The 19331-nt window shown below is 41.9% G+C and overlaps 1 protein-coding gene across 1 annotated transcript in view; it reads right to left on the bottom strand.

The window, feature by feature from the left end:
* Nucleotides 1-19331, bottom strand: part of SUGCT (succinyl-CoA:glutarate-CoA transferase) — a 1092618-nt gene that overhangs the window by 887001 nt on the left and 186286 nt on the right. Inside the window, exon 8 of the mRNA XM_030203879.1 lies at nt 14927-15070. Within this exon, the coding sequence (XP_030059739.1) occupies nt 14927-15070 (144 nt within the window). The remainder of the gene's footprint in view (nt 1-14926; nt 15071-19331) is intronic.

Raw genomic sequence — 19331 nt, forward strand, 5'->3', positions numbered from 1 at the left:
GGCAAAACCAAAATTGTTGCGCGTCCATTTTGGGACCTTACCGTCAGGCATAGACCTAGCGGTAATGAATTTGGGCGGTAATGACTTATGTGTGTCAGATGCCACTTGGCATGCATCTGCTATGTTCGCCAGAAAATAAAAATTCTTTTTCAGACGCGTATCGGACACACGCCAAAAATGAAATTACCGCAAGAGGCATGTGGTAGTTGGGCAGTAACTTCAATTTGGTGCATGGCGGGCATACGAAGGCGCCTATGCGGCTTAGTAAAAGGGGCCCTATGTTTTTGTAATTGTCTGTATCTGTGGATGCACATGGCTTTTCATCCTATGCGGTCCTCACCTCCTTTTTATGCTGTATTGGTCTGTGGTCTTCATTTATATACCACTATATTTAAGCCACTGTTTCATTCATGGTCTCCTTTTATTCTATTTGACAAAGTACCTCATGAAAGACTCCAGAGGAAATTGGAGTCATAGGATAGGAGGTAGTGTTTTATTGTGGATTAAAAACTGGTTAAAAGTTAGAAAACAGACCCCTCCAAAGGGACACCACCTTGTAGACGTGGAGGGGCTTGTGTGTTTCAATGACTTAGAGGACTATGCTGAAGGGTTACCCATATCAGACAGGCCTCTGAGGAGAAACCAGACAAAGAGTGTCCCAAACTGGGAGAGTGGTAAGATGGTGACCTGAAGTTCGTATGCCCAACGGCTCAGCTGCCCTCTGAAGTTTCGTCTTCTTTATGTAAATTTCCTCTCTGCAATTGCAGTTACCTTAACTGAGAGGAAGGGGACAACCGGTGGTCAGCCGCCGATGGCCAGAGTTTTATCCCCTGAGCAGCAAGTGGGGGACCGCTGTGTGACGAACTGCCCACAGATGAAAGGGTTGGCGAGTCCTTTGATTAGCGTCGGCGAAGGAGCATCGATGCTCTTGGACCTGGAAAAAAACAACTCCATCGCTCCCGAATTATTCACCACCATGTCCAAAGGAGTGGAGGAGTGAGTTAGAGGTACATCTAGTAGCGCTTTAGAAATGATAAGTAGTAGTAGTAGTAGGTATATGCTGAGACGGAGGACGTTTACAGCAGAACCCGAATCGGCGGAACCACTCCTAAACACCTATGAGAAATCAACTTGGAGTTTTTGGCTCCCGTGGAGGTTACATTGAATACCATCTGGAAGGCGCTTCGGGACTTAACGGTGGCAGTAAATAATTTTGTTTCAGATATAATTTTATTAGAGAGTTACATGGACAATTCAACTGAACCCTTTGAGAGTAAAACATTGATATAACAAATGATAGTGGTTATGATAATAGACCAGAAATTTTGAATAATAAAATGAATATTATTATAGATGATTAATATCGAGATTATTGTTTTTCCCAGAGTTCCGGGTGTGACTCCTAAAGTTTTCCTCAGAAATATTTCCTCAAATTATTACTTTAAAAGGAGTGAAGCCTGTGAAGACTGGGATTACTTTAATCAGTGGGATTTGAATTAGAGACAAGTATATGTATTGTTAAATAATTTCTGGTTTTAAAAGAGAAAGAATGTAATCAGATGTATCATTTCTAACTAATATTGGACAATAAGTATGTTTTTCAATGAATGATTGGACTATACACCGTATTGGCCTTGAAGAAGCCAACCAGATGATCAATGTGGAATAATGAATTAGATGAGTAATATCTGGGGATAATCAGGTTAATACCACGTTTTTTTTTCTGTTTACTGTTTAATCGATCTCCTTATCTTGTTTCACTCTCCCTATTTAGTGGTCTAAGGAAGAGAATAGAATTACCTGACTGAAATAATTCCTACATATTACTTTCTCTGTATTTCTAGGAAGTTGTTTTATCGCTTGTAAAAATTTAAATGGTTACAAATAAAAATAAAAAGTTAGAAAACAGAGAGTAGGGTTTAAATGGTCAGTATTCTCAATGGAGAAGGGTAGATAGTGGGTTTCCCCAGGGGTCTGTGCTGGTATCACTATTACCCTCTATATTATGTGGTAAGCTAGCCAAAACCTTTGGTACCCAACTGTACAGCACTACAATAGCCCTTGTGTCTGCAGGTGTCACTTATATATGGGTGTAATAGGGTTTTGGTGGGTTTTGGAGGGCTCACACTTTCCACCACATGTGTAACAGTTAGAGTGGGATATAGGTCTGGGTCCTTTCTCTACAGTGTTTATGCTTATGTTTATTTATTATTTGATATACTGCCTTTACATTAAATAGCTCAAAGCAGTTCACAAACCGAATTAAAAAATATAAAAAGGAATCAGAAAGGGAACTCCAGGCATTGATAGGACAGAAAGCAAACAGACAAGAGCACAGTCATTCGAGTTTATGCAACAGTAGGGCTGTCCACAATTAAGTGAACTCAGGGTCATTGCACAGTCCACCAATCAATGGGAGTTATCAACGGTTACATTAAAAGCCAGGTTGAAAAAATGAGTTTTTAAGCAGGATTTGAATCTGTGAAGAGAACGTTCCAATCTAAGAGACAGGGAATGTTATTCCATAACTTAGGGCAAGGAAGAAAAAAGCAGAAGACCTAGAAGGGCATAATCAAAAGGGATGCCCAAGTTTTCCTGAGGACATCCTCACAAAACGTCCCAGAAAAGGGGAGGGGAAACCCGTATTATCGAAACAAGATGGGCGTCCATCTTTCTTTTCGATAATACGGTCGGGGATGCCCTAATCTTGACATTTAGGTCGTCTCTAGACTTGATCGTTTCTGATTTTCAGCGATAATGGAAACCAAGGACGCCCATCTCAGAAACGATCAAATCCAAGCCCTTTGGACATGGGAGGAGCCAGCAGTCAAAGTGCACTGGTCCCCCTGACACACCAGGACACCAACCGGGCACCCTATGGGGCACTGCAGTGGACTTCATAAATTGCTCTCAGGTACTTAGCTCCCTTACCTTGTGTGCTGAGCCCCCCAAACCCCCTACCCACAACTGTACACCACTACCATAGCCCTTACGGGTGAAGGGGGCACCTACATGTGGGTACAGTGGGTTTCTGGTGGGTTTTGGAGGGCTCACATTTACCACCATAAGTGTAACAGGTGGGGGGATGGGCTTGGCTCCGCCTACCTGAAATGCACTGCACCACTAAAACTGTTCTAGGGACCTGCAAACTGCTGTGATGGACCTAAGTATGACATCTGAGGCTGGCATAGAGGCTGGCACGTAATATTTGTTTTTGAGGGTGGGACGGGGTTAGTGACCACTGGGGGAGTAAGGGGCGGTCATCCCCAATTCCCTTCGGTGGTCATCTGCTCAGTTTGGGAATCTTTTTGTGCCTTGGTCGTAAGAAAAACAGGACCAGGTAAAATTGTCCAAGTGCTCGTCAGGGACGCCCTTTTTTTTTCCATTATGGGTCGAGGACGCCCATGTGTTAGGCATGCCCAAGTCCCGCCTTCGCTATGCCTCCAACACTCCCCCGTAAACTTTGGTCATCCTGCAATGGAAAGCAGTTGGGAATGCTCAAAATCGGCTTTCGATTATGCCGATTTGGGCGACCCTGTGAGGATGCCCATCTTCCGATTTGTGTCGGAAGATGGGCGTCCTTCTCTTTCGAAAATGAGCCTGCTAGTGGTTTTGTAGTGGGCTGACAATTAATATGTATGAGATAGATTTGCCCAGAATGGAGGTAGTGCATGCAAATTTATCTCATGCATATTCATTGTAGGTATCCTGAAAACCTGTCTGGCTAGGTGTGTCCTGAGGACTGGGTTGAAAACCTCTGGCTTAAGGGGAAAGCTGGGCCATGCACAAACACTCACTGAGGATCCTGTTTTGCCTAAATACTTTCATAACTACTGGTCATCATTTAGATATAAATTTGTATACTGGATTTACTGAGTCAATGTCATGACCAGGTTAATGATGGGGGAGGAAAATAAAGTGAGAAGTCAATCCTGGTAGATGTGAATTCAAGATGATAACTGCAAGGCTTGACTGGACCATGCCAGAGCTGGAAAAACCCAGAAATCAGCAACAGTGAAGCTATCAAGCCACAAAACAAAATTAAATGAGTTTTATGTCAGGTTGTACCTGCCATACCCCATTTTGGATGAATCTCTTCATAAAGATGGCTAATAAATCCCAATAAATAAATTAAACTGATATGTTCCATTAAAATCTGAGATTTCCTTGGATCTGATAAGCCTTTAAATATCAGGCTGGCAGCATCAGAAACACAAAACTCCAAATTCCAAAGTGGAGGAGTGGCCTAGTGGTTGGAGCACCGGTCTCGACATCCCAAGGTGTCCGGTTCAAGATCCCTTGTGATCTTGGGCAAGTCACTTAACCCTCTATTGCCTCAGGTACATACTTAGATTGTGAGCCCTCCAGGGACAGAGAAATACCCAGTGTTCCTGAATATAAACTGAACTTGATCTACTACTGAATGAAAAAGGTGTGAGCAAAATCCAAATAAAATAAATAGTCCAAAAATCAGTATAATTGTGTGCCTTTTCAGTCCTGCTTTCAGTGTTACAGGTGTTTTCACAGACACTAGAACCAATAAGGCACACAATTCCCCCCCCCCCCCCATCTCCCCAAGCCATTGGAAGAAACTGCCCCCAAGAGTTATTTAACATAAGGAAGAAAGGGGGACGGGAGGCAGGGGGGTATAAGGGGTTTGGACGTTTAGTTATTAACAAGGAGAATGCATAAGATTTGAGATTGTTTGCATAATGTTGATATGTAACTGTTTCATGGAAACGTTAATAAAAATCATTTAAACATAACCATGCATTGAGCTTTGGAAGAGAGACCTGCACAGGAACGGGGTTCCCGCAGGTACGGAAGCAGTTCTGCGGGGATCCCGTATGGACGGAAGCAGTTCTTTTGAGGTTCTCGTGGGAACGGAAGCAGTTCCTGTGGGGTTCCCGTGGGGACGGAAACAATTCCTGGGGGGTGGGTTTCTCGTGGAAGTGTATGCTGCACTTGCGCCAGCCTCTCAGCTACCGAGAACCAAGTTTCTTTCAGTGCTGTCTCCTCCTCCTCCTTGCTTTAACAGCACAGATGTGGAAAGCCTCCCTTAAGGAGGTGGTAGAGAACAAAATGGTGATGAAATTCATAAAGGCATGGGATGAGCACAGAGGATCTCTAATTAGAAAATGGAAGTTATAAAAAACCTTAACTTAGATGGCTGCATGTGTGTGGAGTGTGTCGAGTGACACTTAGATCGTGACTCTGGCTGTGATGAACTAGGGCTGATACTGGGAGATCTGTACGGTCTATGTCTCGTATATAGCAATCTGGTTTAGGATGGGCTGGAAAGGGCTTAGACAGCAACTTAGTGGCTAGAACATGAGGACAGTGCTGGACAGACTTTTATGGTCTGTGTCCCGCAAATGAGAAGATGAATAGGCTGGAGTGGGCTTTGAGGGGCAACTCCAGCAGTTGGAACATAAGGATAGGGCCAGGCAGACTTTTATGGTCTATGTCCCAGAAATGCCACAGAAAGACCAAAATCAAGTATATAATGAGGCTCATTTTCAAAGCACTTAGACTTACAAAGTTACATAGGAACCTATGGAACTTTGTAAGTCTAAGTGCTTTGAAAATGAGCCCCATAGTCACATTCATTGTTGATTTAATCATGAATTAATAATGATTGTGACTATTGGCAGACTGGATGGACCGATCCGGTTTTTATTTGCTGTCATTTACTATGTTACTATTAATCCTCTCTACTCCCGGGCTGATGCGTAGACCTCAGCTCTGACATAGGCACGAGCATCAGTTGTCACCTGACCTACTGGCACATGCATGTGGTGATCTCTTAGCACACAGTGCCAGTGAATCAGAGACATCTTACATGTGTGGACCAGAGTGTTCCAACTTCCAAATTCCGTTCCTTCCTTGCCTGCAGTGCTGCAGCTCAAACCCAGAGACTGAGAGAGCCGACAGGAATTTTTTTTAATGTACCATTAAATTTTTGTGGGACTGGGTGAGGAAAGGTTAAATTTTTGCGGGGACGGGCGGGGATGAGTTAGATTCCCTACAGGGACGAATGGGGATGATGGGTTGTATTCCAGTGGGGACGGGCGGGGCCAGGTTGGATTTCTGTCCCCGTCCAACTCCCTACTTTGGAACCAGCTGAGGAGACTGCTATGTGCAGGAAGGGTCACACATGCTCACAACTTTACACTAAAGTTCTGTGCTGTGAGAGAGCTGTTGTGTCCCAGCACTGTCACCCACTTGTGAGCCTTATCAATCCTTATCAACAGAAAAAGAGAATTTTACCATTAGCTGAAAGGTTATTAGTGACACCTGGGTCACATACGATTGGCCCTATATTCATGTTGCTGGCTGTAACTAATATAAAAATATTGCAGCCAGAATTTTAGGAAGTCATTCATATTTCTGCTGCAATTTATCAGCCTTAGATAAATTTCTTTAAAATGGTGTTTAAGAAATCTTTTAAAAATACATAATTTGCTAATAATCTCTTACAGCAGTGGTTTCAACCCTGTCCTCAGGGACCACCTGGCCAGTTGGGTTTTCAGGATATCCACAATGAATATGAATGAGATATATTAGAATACACTTCATCCATTACATGCAAATATCTCTCATGCATATCATTGTGGGTATCCTGAATTCCAACTGGCCAGGTGGTCCTGAGGACAGGCTGAAAACCAATGCTGTAAGAGATTATTAGCAAATTATGTATTTTTAAAGCATTTGTATGCACTGCCTTCTTGGTACGTAAACTTCTCTCATGCATATTCAGTGTGGATATCCTGAAATCTGACATGCTGGGTGGTCTCTGAGGACTGCTATGAAAGCCACAGCCCAGGTGGGTTTTCAAGATTTCCACAATGAATATGCATGAGATTATTTGCATTCAATGGAAGCAGTACATGCAAATCAATCTCATGTGAAAATCTTGAAAACCCAACTAGGTTGTGGCCCTCGAGGAACATGGTTGCCCACCCCAGTCTAGACTATTTAGCCAATAAATTGATACTGCATGTTCTATTTCAGAGTCTGAGATCTTCTCAGGTTAAATTCCCTCAGATACTTACTAAGAAGGAAATGCACTAGGAAGATTATTTTTGGTAGTAGCACCCTAAAAGTAGTCAGGTGTTGTTAACATTATTTAATTACTTCTATGGAAATTCTGCACAACTGCTTTACACAGGATTTGTGCACAACTCCCCAAACCCACAGAACAAGTACTTTAACCAGGTAAGAACCTCTCTAACCGGTTAAATCATCTTGAATACTGACCCCATGGCTATTTACATAGGATTTGATCTAATGTTTGTTTCTGATGGACCAGACGCCACTGAAAAATAAGATGATCTGTTTATGTATTTTAATTCTATTGTACTGGGGGCATGGGGGAGGCAAAGTGCCTTTACCATCAGGGTACTTTTATTCATTTATATTATTATTTTAATGATGTGTTGTCACAATATGTGATACATGGGACCGTTATATTACGAAGGAGCAAAAGGGGCGCTCAGGGAGGATAAGGCCATAGCAGACAAACTGAATGAATTCTTTGCTTCTGTTTTTACGAAAGAATATGTAAGAGATCTGCCTGTACCGGAAATGGTTTTTAAGGGTGATGATGCGAAGGAACTGAAAAAAATCTCGGTGAACCTGGAAGATGTACTGAGCCAAACTGACAAATTAAAGAGCAGTAAATCACCTTGACCAGATGGCATACATCCAAGGGTACTCCAAGAACTCAAGCATGAGATTGCTGCTCTGCTGTTAGTAATATGTAGCCTGCTATTAATTTTCAACAATTTTTATTGATAATCCAGCATGTTAAACACACTCGACAAGCTCTGTATATAATGACTTAATTTGACAACATAAGAGAATAAAACAGAGTAAGAAATTCCATCCTCAAAGTTTTAACAATTTTCTCCCCTCCTCCTAAACTATGTGTAACCTGTTGTTAAAATCGTCCATAGCACCTGAAGATTGGAGGGTGGCCAATGTGATGCCGAATTTTAAAAAGGGTTCTAGGGGTGATCTAGGAAATTATAGACTGGTAAGCCTGAGGTCAGTGCAGTGCAAAATAGTGGAAACTATTATAAAGAATAAAATTACAGCACACGTAGACAAACATGGTTTAATGGGACAGAGTCATCATGGGTTCAGCTGAGGGAAGTCTTGCCTCATCAATTTGCTTCATTTCTTTGAAGGCATGAATAAACATGTGGATAAAGGTGAGCCGGTTGATGTAGTGTATCTAGATTTTCAAAAAGCTTTTGATAAAGTTCCGCATGAGAGACTTCTGAGAAAATTAAAGAGTCATGGGATAGGAGGCAAGGTTCTGGTGTGGATTAGGAATTGGTTATTGGACAGAAAACAGAGGGTAGATTTAAATAGTCATTTCTCTCAATGGAGGAGAGTGAACAGTGGAGTGCAGCAGGGATCTGTATTGGGACCAGTACTATTTAACATATTTATAAACGATATGGAAATCGGAACGAGTGAGGGGATCAAATTTGCAGATGATACAAAACTAATTCAAGGTTGTTAAAACTCATGCGGACTGTGAGATATTGCAGGAAGACCTTAGGAAATTGGAAGACTGGGCATCCAAATGGCAGATGAAATTTAATGTGGACAAATGCAAGGTGATGAACATTGGAAAGAATAATCTGAATCATAGTTATCTGATGCTACAGCCTACCTTGGGTACTGGGTGTCGTCGTAGATAATAAGCTGAAATCTTCTGCTCAGTGTGCAGTGGCGGCCAAAAAAGCAAACAGGATGCTAGGAAATATTACGAAAGGGAAGGTAAATAAGGCTGAAAATACTATAATGCCTTTGTATCGCTCCATGGTGCATCTGACCCTTGAGTTTCGCGTTCAGTTCTGGTCGCCAAATCTCAAAAAAGATATAGTGGAATTAGAAAAGGTTCAAAGAACAGCGACCAAAATGATAAAGGGGATGGAACTCCTATCGTATCAGGAAAGGCTAAAGAGGTTAGGGCTCTTCAGCTTGGAAAAGAGACGGATGAGGGGAGATATGATTGAGGTCTACAAAATCCTGAGTGGTGTAGAACGAGTAGAAGTAAATCGATTTTTGTACACGTTTCAAAAGTACAAAGACTAGGGGACACTCAAGGAAGTTACATGGAAATACTTTTAAAACAAATAGGAGGAACTGTTTTTTTCACTCAACGAATTGTTACGTTCTGGAACTCTTTGACGGAGGAGATGGTAACAGCGGTTAGCATATCTGGGTTTTAAAAAGGTTTGGACAAATTCCTGGAGGAAAAGTCCATAGTCTGCTATTGAGACAGACATGGGAAGCAACTGCTTGCCCTGGGATTTGTAGTATGAAGTGTTGCCATGATTTGGTTTCTGCCAGGTACTTCTGACCTGGCTTAGCCACTGTTTGGAAAACAGGATACTGGGCTGGATGGACCATTGGTCTGACCCAGTATGGCTACTCTTATGTTCTTATTTCACAGCAACATATAAAAAGAAATAAACGCAAAATATATATATAAGGCAAATATCATCTCAGCTACTCAGCACTCTTAGGGTCATATAAAGTACAAGATTCTAGCAATAATTAGAAAGCAAACAGGAAAAAAAATAGAGAATACTTAAGAAATAAATAAATAAAATCAACCACGATATCCTTCCTGCAGAACTGGAGGAAATAACCATGAAAATTAGAAAAACACTACAGAAGTGTGATAATTCCTTACACAATGTCTTCAGTGAAGAAAAAAAAACTTGTAATAATTTTTAGAACCTGTTTGCAATTAAACAAAGGAAGGATATTAAAAGTTCCAAGAGATTTCTTTTTATTTTTTAAGCCACAACAGAAGAATGAGAGTACTTACATAATTTAAACCACATCCAAAATCTGCCTTCTTACTATTGAATAATATTGTCTAGAGAGTGCTACTTATATGCTGAAGCCAGAAAGATCTTGAACTGGCAGTTGTAAATCATGACAAAAAAGAAAAGAAAAGTAATCAAAGAAACTTATGGCACGGGTTAAAAGTTTATAGTCTAGAGAGAGTAGAACTTAAAGTACACAGAAAAACCCACATCCCAGTTGTCATTCCATCTCTTTTCATTAAAGATCAAGCTTTTCAATGACTCAGTTATCTCCTACTCCTTTATACTTCCTGCTCAACTGGAGCCAAAGCTAGGATTTGGTGCCACGAACCTAACTAGGGATATTTTCCTCATTTTATATCCCTGCCTAACTTCTAATGCAGCCATGGCAGGGATCTCAGGACCATATACCATGTTTCCTTTCTGTGATCACAGGCTCTAAATCCAGCCACTAAGTGTCATTATTGTGTGAAAACGATGTGTACTTGTCTTCCCGGTATTCTTAGGAATGCTGTTTCTATATCATCAACCTGATCCAAGAATCAAAGCCAAATTCCCCCAGCAGGCTACTTCTCAATCATTTTTTTAAAGATCTACCAGGGCACAATGTAAAGAGGTCTATGTTCCTAACAAGAAATCCAGTGCAAAGGGCCATAACAAAAATAGAAATTTCAAAGTAAGGAGAGAAAACACATTTACAGAATCAGTGGACCCCATCTTTTCTTTTCCTAGATAAAAAAAAATGTCTTGCCAAGGGCTGCTAAGCAGAGATGATGTCCATCTATCAAACAAGGGAAGAAGTGTCTTTAGCAGCAGACTGGCTACAACTACTGAAGAGGGCTTTAAGCGATACTCGGAGCAGGGTGATCAAAGCCTCCAGGTAAGTACAAGCCCGCAGGTAAATGAAGCATTAAATACTTCTACACGAAAGGGGAAAATGACTGATTGGATTAGGAGCTGGTTGAGTGGAAGGCCACAGAGGGCAGTGGTAAATGGAGCTCATTCTGAGGAAAAGGATGTTCCCAGTGGTGTGCTGCAAGGTTTGGTTCTTGGACCGGTTCTTTTTAACATTTTTGTAAGTGATATTGCTGAGGGGCTGCCTAGTAAGGGTTTCTTTTGCGGATGATACCAAAATCTGTATTAGGGTAGACATCCCTGCTGGTGTGGATAACATGAGGAAGGACTTAGCGAAGCTAGAGGAATGGTTTGGCATTTGGCAGCTAAGATTTAGGGGCCCTATTACAAAAGGGTGGTAGGGCTAGCTTGCGGCAAAACAGCACCATCACAGGGCGTGCTGAGGTGTCCTGCGGTATTGCTATGATCAGTGCGCGCAGATCCCTGTGCTAGAAAACAGAAATTATTTTCTAGCATGGGGGCAGGGAGTAGGCATGCCCTGCAGTAATCGGACAGCGCATGGCCATTGCCACATGCTGCCTTGATTACCACTGAATTAGCACATGAGCCAGGGTAAGGGCTAAGGCGAGAATGGCCATGTGCCAATTCTTAAATTAGCACATGGCCATTACTGAACAAATACCATTTTCAGTATTTTTCTGCCACGCTAGAAAATGGACAGAACGCGTTGCAAACCCGCGAGCTAATCGCAGCTCTGGCCACTTTCTAGTGCACATTAGCAAAAGGACCCCTTAATGTTAAAAAATGCAGGGTCTTGCATTTGGGCTGCAAAAACCTGAGGGAATGGTATAGTTTAGGAGGTGAAGAACTATTGTGCACGAAAGAAGAGCAGGACTTGGGTGTGATCATATGTGATGGTCTTAAGGTGGCCAAATAGGTAGAAAAGGAAATGGTAAAAGCTAGAAGGGTGCACTGGGAGACGAATGGCCAGTATGAAAAAGGAGGTGATGATGCCCCTGTATAAGACTCTGGTGAGACCTCATTTAGAATATTATGTACAGTTCTGGAGTCTGCACCTTTAAAAAGATATAAACAGGATAGAGTCAGTCCAGAGGGTGGCTACTAAAATGACCAGTGGTCTTCGTCATAACGTATATGGGGACAGTCTTAAAAATCTCAATATGTACACTTTGGAAGACAGGTGGGAGAGGGGAGATACAAGGAGGTTAGATTGAGAACAGGAGACTGTATGAGCCTATCTAGCCTTGGTATGTCCTATGTCCTTTTCTACATGCATCACTTTGCACTTGCTCACATTAAACATCATCTGTCATTTAGATGCCCAGTCTCTCAAGGTCCTCTTGTAATTTTTCACAATCCTCTTGCGATTCAACAACTGTGAATAGCTTTGTGTAATCAGCAAATTTAATTACTTCACTAGTTACTCCCATCTCTAGATCATTTATAAATATATTAAAAAGCAGTGGTCTCTGCTTATAAAATTGCACTTAGCATTTACATGCATAACTGCAAATTATTGGCTAGTACATTTGGCATGCTATTGGGGCCTATATTTAAGCACCACTTTATGGAATGAGGGTGTAAATGTCCTTTTAGCATTCAATGTATGATATTACTTATATGCAATATTCGGCTACAAGCTACATATGAATTTGTTTTCATTTCTCCATACTTTATTAATGAGGGATCTTCAACACCTCCAGAAGATACTTCATCAATATGTCCACTGATGAAAGAAGTACAGATTTAAGAAAGTTTTAGAATTGAATAGCTTATGCTTCTGAGCTTTCAGAAGATTCTCTTCAAGAAGATTCATTAGGACAATTCTTTCAGTAGCCTTTGGATTTGACCACCACCACCTCAATACAATTCAGGGACTGGTTATCCACATTAGAGAGACATTTTTTAGGTCATAAAGTCTGGTTTTCTCCAAATGTATGCAGAGCTATGCAAAAGATGAGGAAAGAGTCTTTGACTATGCACCAAGAGAAATGATTCAATGCTGTTACTGCAAATGTTTGATCTAATTAGAAAACCCAAAAACCCTGTGGTATTGGGTTACGGAGAGGACAGAGCCATGATAGAAGGTCACTTGGGAGAGTATCCTGGAGGACCCTGGGTGGGGAGCAAGCCCAGCCTTAGGGGACAGGTTAGGAAATAAAATGCAGCAAGATGGTGCAGCAAAGGGGATGAGTGACATGTTGGGAGGAGTTAGGATGTGATAAAAGTATTAACGTGTGCTTGCACATGGTATTTTGGTGGTCCAGGATTCCTCCGCCATTAGACCAGTGTGGAGTAAGGGGAGTCCCTGATTAAGAACTGGGAACCCATGAGTTTGGAGAAGGAGAGATGTCATAGTCCAGATGGACAGAGTCTGTCAGTGAGCTCTGGAGAGTGACTCAAGGGGATCACTTCCAGGAGCTGGGAGCAGAGGAGACTCCGGACCCAAGGAAGTGCCATAAAGGGGGTGTTACATTTGACTATCCTCAACTTAGGTTCTTCAAACTCTAGGAGGCCAATATTCAGTGGTCCAGTATACAGGTAAAGTTATCTGATAGTTAATTGGATATTCAGTGGAGATATACAATTATATCAAACTGCAAAATGTAATCATTGGTTATTGGACAGAATAGAGAGGGTAGGGTTAAATGTTAATTTCTTTCAATGGAGGAGGGTGAACAGTGGAGTGCCATAGGGATCAGTACTGGGACAGGTGCTATTTAACATATTTATAAATGAGATGGAAATCGGAACGACGAGTGAGGTGATTAAATTTGCAGATGACACAAAACTACTCAAGGTTTGCCTCAGGTACAAACTGGGACAGAGAAATACCCAGTGACCTGAATGTAACTCACCTTGAGCTACTACTGAAAAGGTGTGAGCAAAATCTAAATAAATAATAAATAATAATAAATAAATAAATAAATAAGGTTGTTAAAACATGAGCAGACTGTGACATATTGCAGGAAGACCTTAGGAAATTGGAAGACTGGGCATCCAAATGGCAGATGAAATTTAAATTGGACAAAAGCAAGGTGATACACATTACAAAGAATAATCCGAATCATAGTTACCTGATGCTAGGGTCCACCTTGGGGGTCAGCACTCAAGAAAAAGATCTGGGTGTCACTGTAGATAACACTGAAATCTTCTGCTTAGTGGGCAGTGGAGGCCAAAAAGGCAAACAGAATGCTAAGAATTATTAGGAAAGGGATGGTGAATAAGACTGAAAATACTATAATGCTTCTGTATCACTCCATGGTGTGACCGCACCTTGAGTATTGCATTCAATTCTGGTCGACGTATCTCACAAAAGATATAATGGAATTAGAAAAGGTTCAAAGAACAGCGACAAAAATGATAAAGGGGATGGAATGCCTCTCGCATGAGGAAAGGCTAAAGTGGTTAGGGCTCTTCAGCTTGGGAAAAAGACGAATGAGGGGAGATATGATTGAGGTCTACAAAATCCTAGCGGTGTAGAACAAGTAGAAGTAAATCGATTTTTTACTCATTCCAAAAATACAAAGACTAGGGGACACTCAAGGAAGTTACTACTACTACTACTTAACATTTCAAAGTAGTAGTACATAGTAGTAGTTACATGGAAATACATGGAAATACTTTTAAAACAAACAGGAGGAAATATTTTTTCACTCAACGAATAGTTAAGTTCTAGAACTCTTTGCCGGAGGATGTGGTAACAGTGGTTAGCGTATCTGGTTTAAAAAGGTTTGGACATGTTCCTGGAGGAAAAGTCCATAGTCTGCTATTGAGACAGACAGGAGGAAGCAACTGCTTGCCCTGGGATTTGTAGCATAGAATGTTGCCACGATTTGGGTTTCTGCCAAGTACTTGTGACCTGGCTTGGCCACTGTTGGAAACAGGATACTGGGCTAGATGGACCATTGGTCTGACCCAGTATGGCTACTCTTATGTTCTTAAAATGTGCTGTGAAGTTTCATAGAGATTAAGCCACTGAGATAGTTGATATATAGAATCTTTTTGAAACTATTGTTGCTATGGATGATATCGGGAGTACTGTGTAACTACTACCAGACTGTACATAAATGTAATATTATACATTGAAGGTTTCCTTCTTTAGATAGAATATAATATAAAACAAACATAAAAGAAAATTGGAAGACTTTAAAAAATAATTTATGTAAGAGTAGAGATCAGACATAGTTACATACTTGAGATGACAGCAGATTACAGTCAATATGCAACCCTTTTCCTGTTTTGTATCTTTGTAGTAGACCTGACATAATGGCTCCATGCGCATATAATCCTGTAGCAAGATCAGTCATAGCCACTCCTGGCCTAACTGGATCACCACCCTAAATTGAGAAAACAAAGAATTAGAAAAAAAAATGACATACACTCTGAAACTCATCAGAGAAAAACAGACAGCTCCCCAAAAATGTCAGTGTCCTTGCGTTTCATTTGTGGATCTTCTACTCCTGTGCCACTGCACTATGCAGAATTTGCACAGAATTCCCCCTGTATATAGAATTCTGGACTTGCCATGCACTGTTTCCCCACCACCACCACCACCATCACTGTGGCACACACATACCAAGCTTGCCCTCTTCCCCTCCTCGCCTCCACTGGTACTTATCAGCACAAGTGGAAGAAGATGTGAGCAGCTGATGTCTGGCCATGTCTTCCTCCTCTGCCACCCAAGGGTGAGACTGCAGAATTTGAATCACAGGGCCCTATGGTGTCCCACACAGTTCAAATTCAGTAGTCAGATCAGGGCAGCAGAGGAGAAGAATGCAGCCTGACATACTGCTGCTCTCATCCTCCTCCATTTCTGTATGGAGGGGTACCACTTGTGTTACCAAAGTAATAAATTTGGTAAACCAAATAAAGTTCTTTCAAGATAAGCTATAAAATAATATAAAGCATGCCAGCTCTACATGAAAGCAAGGGCACAAAAAATTCCCCTAATTCTATAATCTTAACACCTAAACGTAAGCATCGTTTGCATGCTAGGATTACAGAAGACTAGCACTTACATGCACGAATGGAACATTCATACACGCAAGTGCTAGGTGCACACTCAGCGGTTTTCTATAACTTCAGTGTGCAAGTTGCTTAACTGCAAGGGGGTGTGCACAGGGGGAGACACATGGGTGTGTCAAACACTTAGGCGCACAGGATATAGAATACTGTCATTTATGCACTGAGTGCCACATTTACACCTGCTGTTGACATGGCATAAGTGGGCACCTAAATGTTAGCCCAGACATTTTTCATTTCATTTAAGTATTTCTATACTGCTTAGACCTAAGTGGTTTACAGTTTCATTTTACAGGTACTGGATCTGTCCCTGGTGGGCTCACAATCTAAGCTACATACTTAGCATGTCTATGGACAGCTACAACCTCACACAGTTGGAAACAGTACAAGAATATTGGGTGCCCTAGGCAAACCTTTAGCTTTACTCCACCCCCATGAGATTCTGATAATTAAATTCAACAATCAGGATCATCCCAACACAATTCCTCACACAAAAAACCTGTAAAAATACGTAATTGGATAGAATGTTTTAAATATTAGACTTTGCTTGTATGTACTGTATGTGTGCACCCACTCTCTCTGTAGGCAAAAGAATGTACTGATAACTCTTTGAGTTTGTGTCTCTCTCAGGATCCCTTGTTTTGCTTTGCTTGCTGCTTCTGTTTGCTGCCCCTCAGAAGCTGCCACCCTAGGTGACTGCCTAGTGTTGCTAATGGTTGAACCACCCCTGAAAGGAATCGTCACTTCTGAGGCCACAGTGGACTCAGAGAAGGCCACTTTCTCAACCACTACTTCAGAGACATGCCTTGCAGCTCCTGAAAACTCCAAAAAAGTAGCCCATGTCTTACTCTGCAATGGCAAGCCTCAGAGGTGACAGGAACGGGAGAGAAAATAGCAGGACACCACAAAGCATGGGAAGAGGATAAAAGTGTGCTGGGGCAAGGAAAGAAAATGTACCTTCCACCTCCAATCACAAATCTTCCTCTGCTTTATAATCTGTTGTGTAGCCCAAAAAGCCTATGGAATTGGGCTATATTAGGATTAAGTTATCCCAAGAAAAGAAGAACCAAAGATAAGCATGTGCCTTTACTGTGCTGCTCAGTGACATCTGGAGAAGAGCTAACCTAAAAAAACCTAAATGTAGTGAGTGCCCAAGTTCCATGACTGAAGAAGAGCTGTCACTGGTTTTGATTACTCTTTTGGTGTGGTTCATGCTGTCTAGAAGTAGCAAGAACAATTCTACGACTACCACTTCCATCTGCAGTAGGAGTCTCCTTCTCCATATGTTATCACAGAGAAAATCAACCCTGAAGACACAGCAGGGCTGGAGCAGGCAGGGCAGGAACTTGGAGACAAGGCATGCAAGGCTGGAACTAGGAGATAAGGCAGGTATGGCTGGAACTTGAAGACAAGGCAGGCAAGGCGGGAACTTGAAGACAAGCAGACATGACAGGCAAGGCAGGAACCTGGAGACAAGGATGGAACTTGGAGACAAGGCAGGCAAGGCTGGAACTAGGAGACAAGGCAGGCAAGGTTGAAACTTGGAGACAATGCAGGAACTTCAGCTGATGGGAACACCCTGGGATCCCACTACACTTGAGCTCCCACTCTCTCTCTCTCCTCTGGAGATTGCTGAATCGGGGCCTCCCTGATCCACTCTGCTCCAGGGCACTTAACCATCTCCTGGCCTGAGTCACGCCTCTCTGACGCTACCTCTGACATGGCAGGTTTAGTGCCACCTGCCGTAAGGTGGCTAACCTGTACCATCAGTGATGGATTGTTCCTAGGGACACCTGCCGCTATACCACTCACCCCCTCACACAAGGGTAAAAAGAAACTTCTAGAGTGCTATTTTAAACCTAGGATTTGACATTCAGAGCATAGAGAGAGGGAAGGTGTTCTAGTATGAATACACATTTACCAAGATTTTGTTTCACAAATATTCTTTCCAAAATAAAACTGCATTAGTACAACTAAAATGTATTTTAAAGTCTGTTATAAACTTCTTAAAGATCTGGTAATGTAATAACGTTTATTCCCCTTGTTTACAAGGTAAGTTCTCAAGTGAAGTAACATCAAGTGGCAAAATGACTTTGAGAAAGTGCTCACCGTGTGAAAAATAGTGTAAAACACCTAGACCTGCACTAAACTACTACTACTACTACTACTACTATTAAGCATTTCTATAGCGCTACAAGGCATACGCAGCGCTGCACAAACATAGAAGAAAGTCAGTCTCTGCTCAAAAAGCTTACAATCTAATAGACAAAAAATAAAGTAAGCAAATCAAATCAATTAATGTGAACGGGAAGGAAGAGAGGAGGGTAGGTGGAGGCGAGTGGTTACAAGTGGTTACTAGTCAAAAGCAATGTTAAAGAGGTGGGCTTTCAGTCTAGATTTAAAGGTGGCCAAGGATGGGGCAAGACGTAGGGGCTCAGGAAGTTTATTCCAGGCGTAGGGTGCAGCGAGACAGAAGGCGCGAAGTCTGGAGTTGGCAGTAGTGGAGAAGGGAACAGATAAGAAGGATTTATCCATGGAGCGGAGTGCACGGGAAGGGGTGTAGGGAAGGACGAGTGTGGAGAGATACTGGGGAGCAGCAGAGTGAGTACATTTATAGGTTAGTAGAAGAAGTTTGAACAGGATGTGAAAATGGATAGGGAGCCAGTGAAGCGACTTGAGGAGAGGGGTAGTATGAGTAAAGCGACCCTGGCGGAAGACGAGACGGGCAGCAGAGTTTTGAACCGACTGGAGAGGGGAGAGGTGACTAAGTGGGAGGCCAGCAAGAAGCAGATTGCAGTAGTCTAAACGAGAGGTGACAAGGGTGTGGATGAGGGTTTTGGTAGAGTGCTTGGAAAGAAAGGGGCAAATTTATTTAGAGGCTCATTTATTTAGAGGGACAAATTTATTTAGCGGCTCATTTTCAAAGCACATAGACTTACAAAGTTACATATGTTACTATGGAACTTTGTAAGTCTATGTGATTTGAAAATGAACACCATTGTGTGCATATTTCTTTTGACTAAGTTTATTTATTTATTGTATTTGTACCCCACATTTTCCCACCTTTTTGCAGGCTCAATGTGGCATTATTGACAAAGAATGTTATTGCCAGTTAATGCATGTTATTGCCATAACAAGCTTCCCGAATTGTGGGTTATGATTCTAAATGAAGGTCACAAACCATACTTTTGGGGGTCACATGTTGGGTCATAAACAAAAAACAGCTGTGGCCCACACCTCCCATTGAGCCTACTTTAACTCTATGGACGCACAGGCTCCACATGAGTCAGGGGGATGATGGCAGCATGACAACCAACACTGTAGGAGGGCCAAAAGTAGTGACACAGATCAAAGGCAGGGTTCAGGGGCTTGGGAGTCGCAGGTTTTCTGTGGTCAGAGAAAGTTTGGTAAGCACTGCCTTAGATTCTGAGCTCTGCTGGACATGAAATACCTGAAATTTCAAAGTACACTTCTGTTAAAACAGTTTACAGTAGTAAAACTGTGTGAAAGTTTATTTAAAATTTGCAATACAAAATTATCCATCATGTAGTCCTACCATATGCTTCAATCTAACTC

Source organism: Microcaecilia unicolor, chromosome 1 (genome assembly GCF_901765095.1).
Source record: "Microcaecilia unicolor chromosome 1, aMicUni1.1, whole genome shotgun sequence".
NCBI lineage: Eukaryota > Metazoa > Chordata > Amphibia > Gymnophiona > Siphonopidae > Microcaecilia > Microcaecilia unicolor.